Source organism: Calonectris borealis, chromosome 3 (assembly GCF_964195595.1).
Source record: "Calonectris borealis chromosome 3, bCalBor7.hap1.2, whole genome shotgun sequence".
In the NCBI taxonomy this organism is placed as follows: domain Eukaryota; kingdom Metazoa; phylum Chordata; class Aves; order Procellariiformes; family Procellariidae; genus Calonectris; species Calonectris borealis.
The window spans coordinates 73,165,851-73,185,268 of NC_134314.1; the positions used below are offsets into that span (position 1 = coordinate 73,165,851).

The following is a 19,418-nucleotide window of genomic DNA, read 5'->3' on the forward strand; positions in this document are numbered from 1 at the left end:
GAGATACCATACCGTAAAAATCACTGTTATCCACTCCTGAATTCTTTTTTTTTTTTTTTATAAATTACAGAGTCAGAGTAATTTAGGTTGGAAAGGATCTCTGGAAATCCTGTGGTCCAACCCTCCTTCAGCAGAGGGGCAATTTAAATTAGGCTCTTAGAGCCCTGTCCAATCAGCTTCTTTATGTATATGTAAAAGAACAGAATTTCCACAATCTGCGAAACCTGTTCCAGTGCTTAACTGCCCTCAATGTGATTTTTTCTTTTGCACCCTAGAAACTAATCAGAATTTCCCATGTTGCATTTTTTTGTCCACTACCCCTCATCCTATCACTGTGCATCTCCAAGAAAAGTCTGGCTCAGTCTTCTCTGTGCCCTCTTACTAGGCAGTTCACAACATCACTGCAATCAACTGTTCATTGAATTTGCTTATATTTTATAAATATTTTATTTCAGAAGCATTTGGATGTTTATAAAGTCACCTATACTAATCACAAAAGTTTAAAGCTTACCATATGTGGAGCACTGATTGTTGCTTGGAAACCTGTAAAACAAGAGAATGGAAGAACATGTTGATCATTGTCCAGATGGCAACCTTACAATCTTTATTATCTTGACTGTAAAATGTAATACCTTAATTGTCGCCCTCATTCAGGGCACTACACACACACCCCCCAACGGTTACATAGGTACTCTACTTCCAGAAGTCAGTTAAGGTACATCATCTGAAAGCTATGCCATGTCAACTCTGGACAGCAAAAACCAAAAAAGGTTCTATCCTTGATCTCAGTTACAATCTCCACTTTGTCACTATATTGCCTTGACCAAGTATGTTGAATTCAGAAGAGTAATGTCTCCAGAATAACGTAATGCCTTTTTCTCTCGGTCCCTATGAAAAACCTGGATTTGTTAGTTTGAGTTTGATGTGGTGGGGCCCATAGAACTTCTGGAGACAATAACCTCATCTATTTTGCAAACAGCACACACACCTATGAGAAAACATGGAGGAACAATCACCTATATTTGTTCTGTGGAGATATATAAGCTTTTGAGTATGTATCTTAAAAGATTTTTTAATTTTGCTATACAACTAAGAAAATCCTAATACAATTCATAATTCTCACCACCCACTATTAAAGAAAAAAAATTCAAGAATTTTCCTATACAAATAAAAAAATCCCATTACAATTCATAGCTCTCAACACCCACTATTAAAGTGGGGGGGAGAGGGGGAAATAAAGAAAAAAGAAATTAGTACATTCGCATAATTCATTCTCCTAGCTTGGAAAGATAAAACTGGGATCTGGATGGGAAACAACTGTCCTAAATAACTGCCCTATCAGTAGATCCTCCCATTTAAAGCCTATTTTCATATTTTAAAAAATCTCATGTAAAGGTTTAAGAAACTTCACATTGATCTCAACTGAATCATTTCTGTAAAGGGAGAGACTATTTCTGACGTAAACTGCATACAAATGATTTTTAAGTATTTAAACATCAGCTGCACCACCACAAATTGCTGTGGTTTAAAAAATAAATACATATTTACACATATTAATATTGACTAAAGAACATCCATCTACTTGATGTATTCAAGTATGCCAACTGCATTCCATAACAAATTGAAACTTAGTTAACACATATATGACATATATGACAAAGGCAGTCAGTTATGCAAATTAGAATAATCTCAATCATTTTTACATGATGCTCTTACCTATAGACTGTGGAGAATCCATATAAGGGTTGTATTTTGCATAGTGGCAACGGTCTGTAGCCAGCATTACTTCAAACACCTTGTCTGATTTTATTATTCCATTTTCTATAAATAAACAAATAAATAAATAAAATTGAAGGCGTGGTTTCTCTTCTGCAATGCAAGAGCATGTGAAACACATGAACATATTCCTAATATTGTCAGAAATCATGCTACCTTACCCTCTTTAACACTCTAACTCTCATCATACTATAATTTAAGCTGTGGTCCATAGATCAAACAATGCTTAAGCCAGTGAACTTTGAACAAGACTTTCCCAGCAGTTACAGATGCTTTTCTGAAACAGTAGAGACCATTTGCAAAGATCTGTCCCCTGGAAAAACTCAACTTCATGCACACCTTTGATATTCCTGAAAACATAGTCAGTAAGAAACTGATATTACTCTACACACCAAACAAGACACATAGCTGCTTAGAAACATGAAGTGTAAGTGAGTCATTATTGAAAAATATACAAAAGCAGGTTAGAAATGTGAAGCTGCAGCATCCTTGCTCAGTATTTTATTTTCGAGATCTGTTTCTCTCTTGCGTTGGCAAAAGAAAAAAATCCTTTTGTAAAGAAACTCCTACAGAATCAGAATTCTTATGCTGGGACAGACTGAGGCCAAAGAGTTTTTATATCAAAACACTTTGAATCTTTGTTCACTTTTCAAAATAAAATGTAAATGCACATGCATGTAAAAATGTCAGAAGCGCTGTGCAGTGCAGCCATTTTTCCTTACAATTTTATTGGAAGTTTTTTTTTAAATTGATAATTCTTTTTTAAAGTTCTGAAGAGACATTTATGAGTAACAGAAAACAAATAGAAGAAATTAATCACTTGCATTAAAAGACATAGTATAAACTACAAGTAACTGAAATTTCAACAATGGATTGCTTCATTGAACTATTTACTGTAAACAAGGAAGATTTATTTGGAAAATTATACTTAAAAGGAAAAAAAAATAGGTAATTTGAGTACCTTTAAAATTTAACCCAAAATGCAGTAACAAAAAAATCAGATTAAGGAGCTTTTGTAAGATTGTCCTAACTGAAGTTGCATCAGTGTTTTTTTTTAAAGTACTACCAACACTAACACACCTGTGTCCAGGCCTGGGCTAACTTCTGCAGAGGCTTCCCTGACTGTTTACAGTGTGCTTTCAACTACCCTTATCAATTATGGGATTTGCTTCTGTTTTTTCTTATCTACTACCTGTGTCCGGGATTTAGTTATGCTATGTAACAGAGGCTTGAATTCAGAGAGCAAAATAACCCCCCAAAACATTTTGCTTTTTGGTCTGAAGACAAAGTGTCAAATAGAACTGCAATAGGAATATACTACCAAATTATTAAGGACAAGAACAAACCTTTTAAAAAAATATTATTTTTTAGAATTATTTCTATATCCGAGAAATCCCAGAAAAAGCATATACTCCCTTCATAGACCACATATATTACACATATCCTGTGCTTTGACTTCATTTAGAACTGTATACTATGGTTCCAGTTAGAGGAAACTCCTCGTTAATCTGAGACAGCAGGCATTTGCAGCAGTTTGTAAGTTTACTTACTGAGCAAAATTGTATCTCAAAAGAAAACAAACAAACCAATCCATTAATACACTGGCACTGACAATACAAGACAATAAAAAAAAAAATTTTCCCCTGACCACTTGGAATTAGTTGTGTATCAATTCTGTGAACAAAGCATAGAAACAATACCAAAAAAAATTTGATGTTAGATTCTCATTAGTTATCACCAAGAAATTAGTATCTCCAAAATAAATGCGTTTTTTAAAAAAAAAAAAAAAGAGGTAAGAGAATAAGCAAAGCTGATTATAGCAGTGAAGAGACAGAGGTTCTGGGGGGCAGAAGGGAGGTTGAAAAGCAGCAGCTGAGAAGCACTCAGGAAAGATCAAAAATAGTGACTTATTCCTTGAGATTGTGTATTGAACAGATAGATGCATACATTCTAGAATCCTAGAATCTATAGGTAGCCATCTGCTCTTTCCTTTTGTGCGTTGGGGAAAAAAACACGCAGAGAATACACAGATCAAGCTTCCAGCTTGGAAGAGCAACTGCGGGGCCCTATGGTAAGGCCGAGAACCTCCTCTAGTTTTCAGGGGACCTCCTCTGTAGAGCTGTGACTGCAGACTTCTTCCAAACCTCTTCTTTCACGCTACCCATAATCCATTTCCCCTTTTTACAAAACTCTATCCCTGCCACCTCTCATCTACTCCTGTCATCTTTCTAGTTAGAGTATCAGTAAATAAATTCACCTCTCAGCATTTACAAATTTTATTCTGCCTCAATTCTATTACTTCACTTATATATTTTACCCATTCTTCCCCAAACCTGTTAAACCAGAGTATAAGAGCTCTATGGCAGAGATTGCCCGTGGATGTCTGTGCAAACCAAAGCACAAAACTTTGTTTCAGCCAAAGTATGTATAACCTTATCAAGTGTGACGCTTACACTGACAGGCAAATGACCAAAAAAAATTAAAAACAGTAGCTATAATATTCTACAAATTCTGAGCATTCAGGATGCTCTCATTCAGCAAACACTCCTGAGATTTGCTGACTGTCGGACTGCCCTTGATTAGTATCATCTTTTTCATCGGTAAATAAGAAGTTAAGCAAGTTACCCATACTCAAGAGTCCCCAGTAGAACCAGGGGGAGAAGCTGGATCTCGTGTCCCAGCCATGTACTTCAATTATTGAATAATGCTCCCTCTTCATAAAAAATACACCCTCTCAGCTATGAATGTGGAATTACAGGGCACTGCATTATCCCCCCATAGATTAAGTCTGCTTTTCAAATTTGCTTATTATACTGGAGACAACAACAAATTTTAGGTGGGAATTAAGAAAAGCAATCAAGGCCTAAACAGTAAAGTCAATACAGACTTTGTAGTATTTTTTTCTGTGTTGATAACAAAAAGCATTTTTCTTAGTCTCATGGTTGAATACAAAGAAACGCAGCAACTGCAAGGTACTGAACTCCAATGAAAGTCCTTTCCTTCCTCCAGCAGCCAGTCCCAAGATGACCAACTGCCAGGATCTTAATTCTGTCTGGAATAAATCTCAATCAGATTCTGTATGAAGTCCAGAAAACAAGTATATCCCCTAAAAAAGGCAATAATAAACGTTTGTATTGCAAAGAAGACATTCTAATTTCATGTCATCTCTAAGTGCCAAAAAACCAAGACAATCAACAGTAAATTATTTATTAATAAAATGTCAATGCAAAACATTTTCTAAATCTTAAAAGGAAGCTATATATTGCAGGAAAATAATTCACAATTAAATACATATAGGCTGATTATCCTTTCCAATGATAATATGCACACAAAAGTCTCTTTGAGGAGACTGCTGGGCTTCAAGACTCTGATAATCAGTACTGCAAACAAATCAGATATTAAATTATAAAGTGTTTACAAGCAAAGGCTAATACACAAACACAGTAGCTTACAGCTTAAAATCAAAAGTAAAATCTGTTTATTAGAGTTATAGCAGCACAACTCCTAAGCCTGAAAGGGCTGAAGCCGAAAAGTAACCACCTAAGAGTGGAACACGGCCTGCAGAGTTCAAAAGTTACTCTGTGCAGAGGCTGCAGCAATGACAACTTGACATAATTGGAGCATGTTTTGAAAACTCACTCTGGTCTGCTTCTTTTCCACAAATAACACCATGAAAACAGGAAAAGAGATCACAGAGTGGTCCTTGGATTTGAAGGTGGAAATATACCACTGTTGAATGTAACCTGGGAAAATGGGTATTTGGCTGTCAGAGAGCAAGGAAAAAAGAGCTAAGTCTGAAAAGACACCATGGACTTGCAACAAGTAAACAACCTATCTTTCTATTTAGCAACAAATGCATTACTGAAGTGCTTAGCTTTCAAAGAACTGCTTACATCACTGATGGTATCTTGACTGTTGATCAAACAAGTTTCCAACCAAACCATAAAATACTAGCAGTCAACATTTACACCAACACTAGCTTCCAAATCAGAAGAAGGATGTCTCATTGCCACATGATAAAATCCAGCACACAAGCTTACTACACAAGCTATAAACAGCTACTCAAACACCTCCTGTTGCTGGCTTTACATAAACAAAATGCTCATGCAGATCCCAAAACCGTTTACTATAGGACTACGTCAGCATCCACATAGTTCAGTTTCTCCCCAGATTACTTGCTCCATAACCTCTGCAGAGTACTTCACTTATGAAGATGACTTTTCAGCAGAACAGTGATATTTTTAAATCATACAGAGGTCTTAAAGCATGATGCAAAGCACATACAGCTCTGTATTTCAAAAGATGAAATCAAGTAAATTAAAATTATTCAAGTGACAAATAACAGCTTCCAGCTGTCTCCATCTGACCCACGCAAACCAGCTAACAACTTTCAAGAGGAAAGTGGGCTGGAACAGAATCACATCTTGATTTTCAAGCAATGTGAAGTTAGTAGGTTTTAAGCAGCTGATCAACTGATGTTTTTAAGGTCAGGGTCTTTTCGTGTAGGGGAGGAAGGAAAAAGATGGGAAAAAAAGCAATTCAGTTAATAGAATTTTATTCAAGGAACAAGCATAGGAAGATTTCACTGTAAACCATGAACAAAAAGAAAGCACTTTGAACAAGAAGTGATGGATCAGCATCCCAAGATCCAATGAAGGACACTGACCCCAAAACATACAAAGCTCTTTGTGCTAAAGAAACTGAAAGTAGGTGTTTGCAAACAAGTGTTTTTTAAACGGCTCATATATATAAGCCTCTTGTGCTTTGCTGATGATTTAAGAGTATCTGCCTCAAACATTCTGCTGCACGTGTGTTATCACTATGATTTGCATTCATAATAATACATTATTCAAACAGAACGTTGCATATGGCTAACTGAAAGGACTCAGTTGAGAGTCTGTTGTTCAGAGACACAACGACAGAAAGGCTGAGGAAAGTAAGGGTCCATGAGAACTAATCTTAGAGTCCAGAAATTAAACACAAAGATCGAATACCATGAAAATCCAAGGAGTCAGAATAAAATAATTTTTTTTTTTTAATATTAAATTAGCATCTAAATGCTACTCAGAACATGCAGAGGTAAAACCACATGGGAACCAAAAGCTAGGTTCAACACAACAAACTAGTATACAGCCTCAAGATTCAGTTAAATACAAAATTACCCTCCAAAATTTCACTTCTACTTTATGGGAGTACTCCTTCCCTATTTAATAACGCTCACCTTCAAAAACAACCTGTTCATTCTGGTATAATGGATAAGACACTCTATTCATTTTTGTGGATCTGAAAGTCTGCAGATGACTAATTTAGACATTTAACCACAGCTGTATTGCTCCCTCATACTGTAGGCCAATTTTGCAAAGTTGGTATTAACCATTTTCTTCTCTGGGAGTGGAAAAAGGCATGCTAGTTCTTTGCTCACAGTCCTACAGTGCAGATCTTTATCACAAAAGCCGTCCATAATGTACTCACATTTATCGAAATGGTTATGTTGATTTCATCTAAATCTGTATCAGCAGCTGAGTGAAGAAATTTTTGGGAGTACATGAAAGAAGAAAGTGACTTTAAGGTTGGGTTCAGCTTGCAAGAACACGGAGCTGCACCTTCCAATAAACTTTAACGCCTGTGTGCAGATGAGGGAGACTTCACCTCTGAGCACACCTTGATCCCTCTATACTTGAGAGGGCTGAACTTCACTTACAAATCACATGGAATGTCAAAACTGAAGAGTTCAATGGGCAACAACCATCAGTAATAACTAAAAACTGTTGCTGCAGTGGTTAAGGATAGGCTGGATAGGACAGATAGATAAGGAACTCTCCTCACAGTAGGGCTTTAGGCAAGACTCTTTCAATAGCTTTAGCAGATCTTTAAAGAAAGGCAGATGCTGCACGTCTTACACCTTACTGAGCAGATTCCATGCAACCACTTCGCTGATCTGTTTTCCAAAAAGCCAATGCTGTCAAGACCAGCAGCCAGGCCCCATGAACAGTCTGTTACTATGAAGGTGGTTTCATTAGAACAGGCACTAGTACTATGCAAAAGCTGAGGAAGATCAAAAGATCAGCAAAACATGACCCCGACTCTTAGGACAAAATGACACAAAGCTGTCATACTAACAGAAATAAGGAAGAATTTCTGAAGTTGTATTTGTCTGACCATCTCTTTTAGATTTCGAAGTGCAAGCATTTAAAACTATGTTGTGCTCAAGTCCAACGTTGCAGTATTCAGGTTCTGAAGTCTTAAAAACACAACAGTCCAGGAGAGAAGTCATTCCAAAAATTTACGGTCTCAAGTGCTGAAAAAGTTTACTCCATTTTTGCCAAAATTTGGTAATTTAAATCAAAATTAAAAACATGAATAAAATGAACCCCATCTTGTAGTTTTCTTGAGAAAAATTTTTACTTAAAAAAGTATTATCATAACACTAACAAAGAAGACTTTGAGGTAGTATTATATTCACAGAAACAATAATTCAAAAGAACACGAACATTATGCATTCCTTTCCAAGCTTACTAATAGGTCTTAGTACTACATCAGGATGAAAGTAACAGTTGCATTAAAAGAAAAGCTTGGAGTTGTTTTGAAACTAGAACATACGAGATTCCCTCCTTTTAACATGCCCACAAGCAACGGTAATCACCTGTAAGGGACAGATTTGCAAGATTATTTTCATTTTCCTATGGATTATTAGGCAGCTTCAGACTACCAGCAAAAAATAGTATTATGCCATTAAACCCAACCAGAGACAAAAAGAAATACATATATATATGTATCTATATCTATATATCTTCAACCAAGCAAAAGAGCTAAACATTTTTAATTTAAGCGTCGTGATATAAATAAGCAGCCAAAAACATGTTCTCTTTTTTTCCTGGATGACTGAGGATGTGGACTTCATCGCACTGAATTTTGGGGCTGTTGTGGGAAAGAATGGATATGTTTTTAACATTACATCGACATCTTGTCTAACATTAAGGAAAAAAAAAATGCCAACAACAAAGAACCAGTTAAGAACACAATCCTAATTTACACACCGATAAAATGTGATGAACATTTTTAAAGTTATTTTTCCTTTCTGTTAACATCTGGGATGTTAAGTTGTCTCAATTTACTTGAATGCCTCCCTCTTAGAAAGTCAAGGGTGTAGAAATTCCTTCAAAACATTTCACTGACATGGGCAAATCACGAGCAAATACTTAAATCACTAACAAAAAAAGTCTCGTGGCAATTCTTTTAGGCAGTTATTCAAATTACTTGCTAACAAAATCAAAAAAAAAATCTCAATGCTCCAAAAAATAGCATCACAGATTTCAACTCTATGCCACCTGAGACATTAACTAAATTAAGAAATTTTAGATATTCCTAAACTAACATATCAGTGGATGTGTTAACTTTTAATTTAAAAAAAAAAAAAAAAAAGTTAAATTTTCAGCTATCCGGCCGTGAGTTACAATGCTTAGTCACTCAAGCCTCAATACAACATGTATGTTGAAGGAAAGCGTGTTCACTGAATGCACAGAACAGGCAGCATAACTGCTTGTACACTAGAGGTATTACATTTGGGTTAAGTGGTTTTTATTCGTCTAATTTTCCATTGCTACCTCCCTTCTTCACGTTCATCCAAATTACATTACTCTTCCTTGAGCAAAATTAGCCAGATGTAGAAAAGATTTGGATAAACCAAGGAGAATGACATGGCAGGGGAAAAAAACTAAAATCAAAACCAATGTTTAGTCCTTGCTGAACGTAGCTTAGGCTTAGCAATGCCATATTCAGTGCCTTCACGATCATGGCAGTTCCCAAAGAGATTTGTCCTCAGCAATCGGAAACCTGCAACAAAGGTGCAGATTCATTGTAGATAAGCCTTCACTATGATGAAACTTGCCAAGATGTCATTTTTAATTATTTAACATCTAAAAAATAAAACACTCAGAGAAATATCTTTAGCATGTCTAAGAATAGAATCCGCAAAGCCTGACAATATTTGAATATATACTGATTTGAAACAACATTCACACTGAAAAATCAGGAATCTGGTCTCGAGTGAGGCATGAAATTCTATGGAATTTGTGGTATCTCATAAACTACAGTTGATAACTTTTGTGATCCAAGTTTATTAGATGAGGAAAAGTGCAGCAGGAAACAAGCCCACAGATGGTTTACAACATTATGCAGCGCTTTAGCCACAGTCAAGTTAATTCACCTTCACTTTCACCTAGAAATGTGGATGCAAAAGCACGTGTATATAGTTATAACACCATTGGCACGACATGATCAGAGAAATAAGCAAAGAAAGATCGTCATATGGCAGCATACCATATTGATAGGAGGAGAGACAGAGAGGTGTGATAAGGAAACTTAATTAACTTTGATGGACTGTGAATTGGACAGGGACCAATTTTTCAGTTCTGCAGGTGGGGAAGAAAAGCCGATTTCTAAGATGTTGGCGTGTAAAGTAACAGGACTTGGCAAGAGCCCAAGTATGAAAGTCAGGAGGAGATCAAAATGACCCAACAGTGAGACAAGAGAACAGTGGATAACTGAAGATAAAGAGAAGGGAAAAAAAAAGATACAGATTTAGAATCCAAAGATCTTCAACCAAGCAAGATAACAGTAAATAAGTCACCAATTATCCAGTCTTTTCCCGCTTTCTCAGCATCTCTATACCGTAAGTTATAACAAAAAGAAACTCCAGCCACAGTTACGTATTTAAACACAGTCAATTATTTCTATGTTTAGCATGATTTCTAGCCCTACAGTAACCTGCACTTAAATAGTTTCCTAGAAGTGTCGTCTTCTAAAAGATCTTAATTTAAATATTTTTAGGGGGAAAGTTTGCTCAAATTTGAAGGCACATGTTCAACTATTTTCAGTTAGGAAGAAGCGAAGATTGAAATAATTACTCTGTAAAGGTGAAAAATATTTTTTTTAAATAGCTCTAATGCTGGAAGAATCAAACATTCAGAGGAAAAAAAAAGCTTTTTTTTTTTTTTAAATGAGAAGTAGTTTCAAGAATCACTGGAAAACAAAGCAGCTGAACACCTCGTGGAAACAGCACATTCAAGGACAGCATTTTTGTTGTGAAGAGTGCATTTTAAGCAAGTTTATTTTGTATATGTCACAAATTGTGCATCTATGATGCCTCAAATTAACGGTGCAAGAACATGTTTACAATGCAACAAGCAACTAAAAATCAAAACAACAAAACAAGAAGTCATGCAACATTCTTCAGTCACTGTCTCTAAGTATGCACTGAAAAATATGCAGAGTTCCAGTTCATTAGTTTGTCCCTTTTAAGACATGAAAGCAAAGGTAAGACTTGTAAAGAATACTTGCCTAAATCTGCATGCAAATACACAAAAGCACTTACCACTGCTCTAACACAATGATCGTTACCTTTAGAGAAAAGTTAATTCTATAGTTAAGGCAACAGCGAAATGAGCAATGAGCATATGTTAATATAGTTTCACAAAATTAGAGCACTTTATTGCCACAAAATAGAAGCATTAATAACGGTCAATAACAAGTTATAATGAAGAATAATCTTTATAGCTGTTTTAAAGGAAAAGAATACGCAGCCTACATTTTTCCATTGATGTTTTTATTTGGAAGCAAAACCAGTTTAAGAAGCTCCCGTTCTCCCCAGCCCACTTATACCCATAATAAAGTTCACTGTTTCTCTAACCACAATAGTACAACAGCATACAGATATTGAGGAGTTTAAACCTCTATGTTTCGCAAGGGCAGTAATGAGAAAGTGACCCAGTCTTACACACAGCCTCCCTCACAAGCAGTTCTATAAGCACAGTGAAGAGAAAACTCGTGGCATAAGGGCAGAAGCAACAACCTCTCAACCAGGCTTCGCTGCAGAAGAAAACATACTGTGTCGCTACAACCTGCATTATTTCCTTTATTTTAAATTATGCAAATTACACACTAAATTACACACAAGATAAACACTCAGACAACATCAAATTAACCTCATCTGCCTTGCATTCTTACTTCTAGCATAAAAATGCTAGAAATAGCTGGTTTTAGAGAAAAAAAAGTTAAATACATTGAGAGATCTACTACTCAAAAGGAATTCTCTAGAACATTGGCCTTTCTGTAACCAATTCTTTTTAAGTTTGTTAAAAACATATCTGAGAGAATTATATATCATATAAAATAGTACTTTCTTCTAAACTTGATCCCAACTTTAGCAACAAGGTATCATCTTACCTGGAGAACTCTTTATCTAAAAGTTATGGTCTTAATCCTGCAATTGCTCTGCACTGATAAAGCCTACGCCCTCACTGGAGTCCCACTGAGGTCAACAACACAATTTTGCTGCAAGATCAAAAACCTCCATGCCTCCACAACATTTTATGTCCAATCCACTATTTAACACCCCTCAAAATATTTTGGCATACATATGCAAAACAGAGGGGGGGGAAATCGCATACTGTAATTTTCCAGGTAATTACCATGACTGTATATTTTGAAATTACAATAGAAAACACTTCTAGTTTACTTTATTCTTCCTATACTAATGTTGTTGTGTACTAACTATAACGGGTTTTAGCTTTTTCATTATTATTATTTGCAAAGTCCTAAACAGTTTCCATGTGCTGAAAAACACTGTCATTGTTTTCTTCAACAAAGAAATCAGTTTTGCCTTCAGGTTCTCAGAGCCATAGACAATTCTGGCAATAATCACTTTTTGGATATATTTTGGAGCTTGACATTCATTTTTACGTCAAAGTTTTCCCCTGCTGTGTAAGGGAACAGAATTTCACTAAAACACTATTTCTAGGCCTTACAGTTGCAAAACAAAACAAAAAAATGCACTGCAACTCTCGTAACTAGAGAAGTTATTATCTATTGGTTAAACGGGCAGTTTTGACAGTGAAACTGAAAGTCACTTCAGCACATATTGCTCTACTGGATAGAAGAGTTCTCAAAAGAGTGGCAAAAGAAAATTACAGAAAAGAGCACAGGATCAGAGGATCTAACATAAGCAGACTGGAGAAAACAACAAGGATGATTCTCCTATGTCTCCAAATTAACGAGGAGGCCAAATGGGTGAAGTTGCCTGTGGTCTTGCAGCATCGCTGGAACAGGAGACAACTGCCATAATACAGGCTCCTAGTCTACATCCTTCTATGTCTAGGACACAGACTTGAGGAGAGGAAGGGAAAGACTGGGAGTAAAGCAAAGAGACACTGCAAGTGTATCTAATACAGATTAATCCGAGGCTAATATGAAAAATTGAAGCTCTTAATAGGGAAGGTGTTCTCTTATCACCCTATCCCCTCAGCCTGGATCACACGTAAATGACCCTGCAAACTTGTACTCAAGTACATCAGTGAAGATCACCCGCCCGATACCTTCCACGGGGACAGCACAAACCTTCGCTAAGGACAAGGAACGTCGAGTCCCGGGCAGTCACCGGAAAGCTCGGCGACAGCAGGAGCCTGGAACCTCGGCAGCTCCCCTCCTCTCCCAGCCGTCCTAGCCCACCTCTTCGAAAGGAGCAACTCGGGGCTGGGGCCAAAAGCGAACTTTTCGCACCTCACGAGCGGACTGCTGCCGCACGTCCCTCTCACCCAACAAAACCAACCTCGGCCTCTTCGGTGTGTTTCCCAGACCCGGGCAGCTCCCCCTGCGTTTAGCCGGGGCCTGAAAGACCGAAGCAGGGTCGCTGCGCGCCCGCCGACGCCACCATTCCCCCGTCCGCCCTACGAGGGGCTTCGGGACGCCTCCCCCCACCGCCCGGCAGCCGTGCTGACCCGGCAGAGGCGGCCAGAGCGAGGCCAGAGGGACGCCGAGCCCGGTGCGTGCGGAGGATCACGGGCCCTCCAGGGCTGCCGCCGCGGCCCCGCCTCAGCTCGCACAAGAGCGTTACGGGCAGGCGGGGACGAGGCGGCGGGAACGGGGCCGGGGAGGGGGGGGGGAGGCGGCGGGCTGACAACAGCCACAGCCGCCGCACAGCGCTTCCCCTTCGGGACCGCCATCGGCGCCGCCCCTCCCGCCGCATCTCTTCCCGCAACAACAGCCCGGGCCCGCCCTGCGCCAGCGGCCGCCGCCCTCCACCCGGCTGCGGGACAGCGGCGGCGCTCGCCGCGCCCTCCCGGGAAGGACCCGGACGGACACCCAGACACACACCCCCCGGCTGGGCGCCGCCTTCGCCTCCTCCCCCCGCCGGCGCTGCTCCTTGACAGTTGGCGGCTGGGCGGGCGCCGCGGGAATGCGAAGTGCGTGCAGCCGAGCGGCCGGTAACGGTCACCCCGCGGCTGAGGCGAGGGGGGCCGCGCCCGCCCGCCCGCCCGCGCCCCGGACTCACTGCGGAGGTTGTGGATGAGCTCGGAGTGGCTGGCGCCTCCCGACTTCCAGGCCATCGCTAGACACGCTCTGCGGAGCAGGTACAGAGCCGCCTTCAGCGCCGCGACTGCGCACAGCAGCTTCCCCAGGAAGGACACAACCTCCAGCGCCGACACAGGCACCGCCTCCTCGCCTCCTCCTCCTCCTCCTCCCCCCCCCGCCGCTGCCGCCGCCGCTGCCGCGCGCCCGCCGGGGGGAGGGGCCACGCGCCCACCGCCCCGCGCGCCCGACATTCTCCGGCCGCCGCCGCTCCGCCGGCCCGCGACGGCCCCCGCGCATGCGCGCCCAACGCCCCCGGGGGCGCGCGGCGGGGGCGGGGGTGGGGTTGCTCTGCAGCCGCCCGTCAGGGTCCGATCCCCTACCGCCCCGCCGGTGCGCGGAGGCTGCGGGCGGAGGGGAGCGCGGTCGGGCCGTCCCTCCGCTGCTCCAGCAGCCGCGCCGGGGCGCCGGCCTCCCCCCCTCCCTGCCGCGGTCGCAGTAGTACCGTGAGCAGCCGGTAACACGCGAGCGCGCTTACCGCCGCAGCGCGTCGTGGCCACTCGCACGGCGCTGGGGGTGCGGGAGGTGCCCGGGGTGGTGGAGCACACGGGTGGCCCAAGCCCCGGTGCCGGTAGCGCCCTCCGGAGCCCAGCCGCCGCCCCACAGCTGCCCCCTGCGGCGCCAGTCGCGCGGGCACAGCGGCTGCTCCCGGTGCGCGGGTTTGGCTGCAGGGGCCGCGGGTCCCGCGCTGGCGGCGAGGGCGCAGCCCTGCCCTGGCCTCAGAAGCGGCAGGGCCGCGGGCGTCGGGACGGGACGGGGTCGCGGGTTTGTGAGCTCAGGAGCTCCGTTAATGAATGAGCTAGCGAAACGGCACGTCGGTACTCCCCCCGCCCCGGCTTCGGCCGCGCTCGTGCAATGAGCCGGCACACGCCGTGGACCGAAGAAGGAAGGCGATGGGGGCGGTGATCCCCGGTCCCGGTCCCGGTCCCGGTCCCGGTCCCGGTCCCGGTCCGCAGGTGACGGCGGCGCCGCCAGCGGCCCAGCGCGCGCCCCGCCGCACTTGCGACGGAGCCAATTATCGCCGTCCCGCGGCGCGGCGTTTTGCATGGGGTGCGCCTATTGGCCGCGGCCAGCCCGCGTGGGCCAGGCCTACGTGTTGGAGGCTGCCATTGGTCAGCTGGCGCGGGCGCGCCGGTGGCCCTGTCGCCCCTGCCCCGGCGGCGCGGGAGGTGCCCGCGAGGCGGCGGTCGCTGCGGGGGGGCTGAAACGGTGGTGGGCTGCCGGGGGAGGGACGGTGCGGCTGAACACCTGGAAAACAACACAAAAAATGGGAAGGGTTAGCACCTGCGTGTATGGCTAACGCTGCCAGAGAAGCAGCGACCTGCTACGAGCGCGATGCTGTTGTAGGACAAAGTTACGTATTAAAATTCCTTTTAAAAGGTGTCTAGGCCATAAAATCAGTAACTCAGCATTTAATAAATGCTAAACTGATACTTCCGATGTGGCCTTCACTCTGTCCCAGCGTAGGCACACGATGAAGTAGCAATCTTAAGTGAAAAGTAGCCCCTGCGGTTCCTCCCACAGCCTGTAGCATAATGCAGAAAACCATAGAATTAATTTCCTACGGTCATGTGGTATTCCTGGGTACTCCTAAACACCCTAATGATTAATTTTGCCACCGATATTCATTTGCCACCTGTTATTTATATGTGCTTCTATTGTTTTTAAGGGAAAGCAAATTCCATTATTGCAGGCAATTTCGGGGAACCTACCGTCAGTGCTGTGACTTTTGCATTTGTGCCCCCTTCTGGTCCCTGGGAACGAGCTTTCACACGCCCGGGACTGCAATTTTACAGCGCTTCCTCTCTTAACCAGGCGCAACAGTGCAGGTATGTCATCTGCTTGGTACCAGACAGCACAGTTTTCAGTTCTTTTCTTTGAAACGTGAGAATAGTGATACATAACTGTGGATAGATAGGCCCTATCAATAGTATGTTGGATAAACATTAGAGAAAACAAGGTATCATCCAGCAGATATAAATTCAAATATTATATTGTTTCTTAAAAGCATTCCTGATACAAGGACACACACAGCCTAACATACCACCATGGGAGACATGGATAACATCATCTTCTGTGTGAGAACCCATCCTGGGAGGGATGAGCCTGTTCCAGTTCCACTCAACACATATACTCCATCCCATCATTGCTGGTTCAGGTGAAGAAAATGAGGTGAAGGTGCTTTTCTGGCTAGCAGTCAATCCAGGGCAAATCTGGCAGTTGCCCAGTGCATACACCAGGTGCCATCCGTAGACTTCCCAGACCTTTCCCATCTGGTTCTTTTAATCCTGGAGACAGATCCACTGCTTCATTCTGTATTCTCCATCTAACTTCTCCTAAGCATGAACTGGCAACCGCTCTACAGTCCGTGAGACACTCCCAGCCTGCCCCAGAATATAAAAGGTCTCCCTGTTATATCCAGTGGGCTGGGAGAGAAGGAAAGAAGTTGTGGAGTTAGAGGAATTCCCAAAGGGCAGCAAACACAGAGAACAGACAGACATTGTAAAAATACACACACAAAAATACTTCATTGTTTTAAATGCAAAAGACATTTTCTGTTGTCAGATGCAAGCAAACTGCATTGCTCTCACATAGAGAGGTTGTTGCCAAGAAACTCGCTGGCCCATGTTTAAAAGCATTCCAGGGATACTTACCCCCTTGGGAGACCAGAAACACAAGAGAAACCATTTACATACGAACTGAGGCTGCTTACCAGGACCAGCTTGAATTAGGGTTAAGCTTGTGACAGAGCACAGAGAAAGAGCCCACCTTTTTCTCCTAGGAACTTGCAGACTTGCCCAGGCACTTTCGGACTGAATGTACCTATTGTCCATGTCTTGGCTACATTCTTGGCATGACTATTCAAGAGGATGACAAGAACATAAGTGTGAGCCTTCCTAAGCGATATCTGGGGTGTCTTGGATGGATACCAGGCATGTGTGAAGGAAACAGCATTTGGCTCTGCAAGTTTCCAGGAGCTTTAAGACAAGCCAAGTTGCCTCAAAGGGCCCTGGGAAACTAACGTGCACCAGTAGCGGCAGGATGCACCCATTTGTGCAGTAAAGAAACATGAGGTCCCTAGCTCTTTCCGCTCTATAACCCCAGACCATGAGTCCATTTTTTAAACTTACTAAGAGCATACCCATTAAAAGGAACACAGATATTCTACACTAGAGTAAAAGATAAGCAGAAATTAAAAAAAAAAATGTTTTCTGGCCATCAGCATTCACGTGGAACCTCTCCATCTGCTCTGACATTCAGCATTCCTGTATCCTCTTCCCCCTCACTTGTCCAAACCAGCGTGAGTACCTTGGTCCCTGGATGCCCACTGTCATCTTCCACAGGTACAGCCATCTCCCTAGACTCTCCAGGGAGCTGGTGCGTGGACAGCCCTATTAGGGAAGAGGCACAGGAATGCCAGCAGCCAGAGTTGGCCATCACTTAATTGTTCTGACATGGAGATCTCACTAATTTTAAGCACATGTCAGATCTCTCTCCTTTTCCGCACATTCACCCACATCTCAATCCCTTAGTAGTACTTACATAAATTTATATATAAATCCATCCATGCTACTATTTCTGTTTCATCCCTTCCCTCCCACCTCATGAACCCATTAGGTTTTTTAAATTCTTTGAATTTAAAAAGCATATGAAAAGTTGATCATCACTCTCTGATCCCATCTGCTTCTGCATATACATACCACAAGCAGAAATTTCCTTGTGAAATGTTCCTGCTGAACATTTCCGCAGTTATGTCCTAAACCCCACACAAATTGGCTTCTACACCTACAGTCACTCCTCTCCCTGCCTCCATTCTGTTTTTAACTTAATCACTCTCCTTCCTCTCATTTCTTTTCCTGTAATCTCAAGCCAGTTTGATGTGTACCTTCATTTTGTATTTCCATTTCAGAAGTTCACATTATTTTGAACTCTTTTCCCAGCCCTGCACTCAAACAGGAGGTGAGAAGGACCCAGGCACATCAGTGACTCTCCGTGTTAGGGAGCAGCAGGACTGGGATACCTCCGTGAGAGAAGATGAACCTGGAGCCAGGGATGAGAGTGCCACCCAGCAGGACACCATCCCACCGGTGTCCCAGCAAGGCAAGCAGAGCAGGGCTGGGGACGGGAATGGTTTTGCCATCAAGCAAAAGCGAAGTGACAAGTCAAGCCAGTCACCAAGTCAGGGACATGGCTAGGCACAGGCCCTCCTACAACACAGCTCAGGCCAGGAGCGGGTGCCCCAGCCCAGGTGGGCGTCCAAGGTGAGGGCAGGTAAGGCTTATGAATGCACCCAGGGCTCTGGCACTCTGCTCTTAAATCTGCTCTGCAGTACCCTGAATAGCAACTGCGCTTGTTCAAGAGATGGAACCGGGCACAACTCCAGCAGTTATTACCAGCAGTAAATACAGCATCTCCAAATAACTTTCTTAAAATATTGTTGAATGATAATTGGAGGGAAGCAGATTATAAGCAAATAGCGTTCAGAATTAGCTTTATCCTGCCCTAGTACAGCCACTGATCTAGTAAGTGCCTTCATTCCCAGGCCCCCTAACCTCTGGCAGAGAGAGAGAGGCATGCTTTCAGTTTTCTTCCCTTTCACTCACACTCCTAACTTTAGCCATGTTTAAGGATAATCCATAGATGCTCCTTGTTGTCTCAGCTAATATGTTTGGACCCAATCAGCTTCATCTAGACTTAACGTCCACTTTGACAACCTCAGAAATATTTGATGAGGCATATTTTCTCCCGGTATTTGTTTCCTCCTTTTATTTGTTTATTTAAATCTGCTATTACACTGAAACAACATACTAACACAGTACACATCTTTCATAGTGATCAAACACAGAGAATATATTTAAAGGTTTACAGAGCAGCCCTAAATCCATCACAGCTCTCACCTCCATCACATAACATGCTGCCAACATTTTCTTAAAAAAAGTGTAAAACAGAGAAGAAAAATTATGATTCTTCTTTCCCTTTTAATGAAAATAAACCTCTATGTCCAACCTACTCCCCCTAATACTTCCCAAATGCTTTTGAACAAGCAATCCTGAGCAAAGAAAGAAACCATCCAAGAGAACAAGAGAAAAAACACACACAGAAATCACAAAGCAATCAACAAAAATATTTGCCTAATAAAACATTTCAATAATCCCAAAGTGTTATCTCTTCCACTTTTAAGTATCTGGTCTGTAGCTGTACTCTGAGGCTGCCTATTGACCTTTCTCACAAGTGTT

The 19,418-nt window shown here is 42.4% G+C and overlaps 1 protein-coding gene across 4 annotated transcripts in view; it reads right to left on the bottom strand.

Moving 5' to 3' along the window:
* The window catches only part of PCMT1 (protein-L-isoaspartate (D-aspartate) O-methyltransferase), a 35,976-nt gene extending 21,565 nt beyond the window's left edge, over positions 1-14,411 (bottom strand). For 2 of the 4 annotated variants that reach the window (XM_075146187.1, XM_075146188.1), the window contains exons 1-4: positions 13,551-13,910; positions 13,382-13,440; positions 1,717-1,821; positions 512-543 (exon numbers count right to left, since the gene is read on the bottom strand). In XM_075146187.1, the coding sequence (XP_075002288.1) occupies positions 512-543; positions 1,717-1,821; positions 13,382-13,440; positions 13,551-13,798 (444 nt within the window). In that variant the 5' untranslated portion in view covers positions 13,799-13,910. Of the gene's footprint in view, positions 1-511; positions 544-1,716; positions 1,822-13,381; positions 13,441-13,550; positions 13,911-14,104 lie in introns of those variants that run through there. The other 2 variants (XM_075146189.1, XM_075146190.1) reach the window with 1 other exon arrangement.
* Between the last annotated feature and the right edge of the window lie 5,007 nt (positions 14,412-19,418).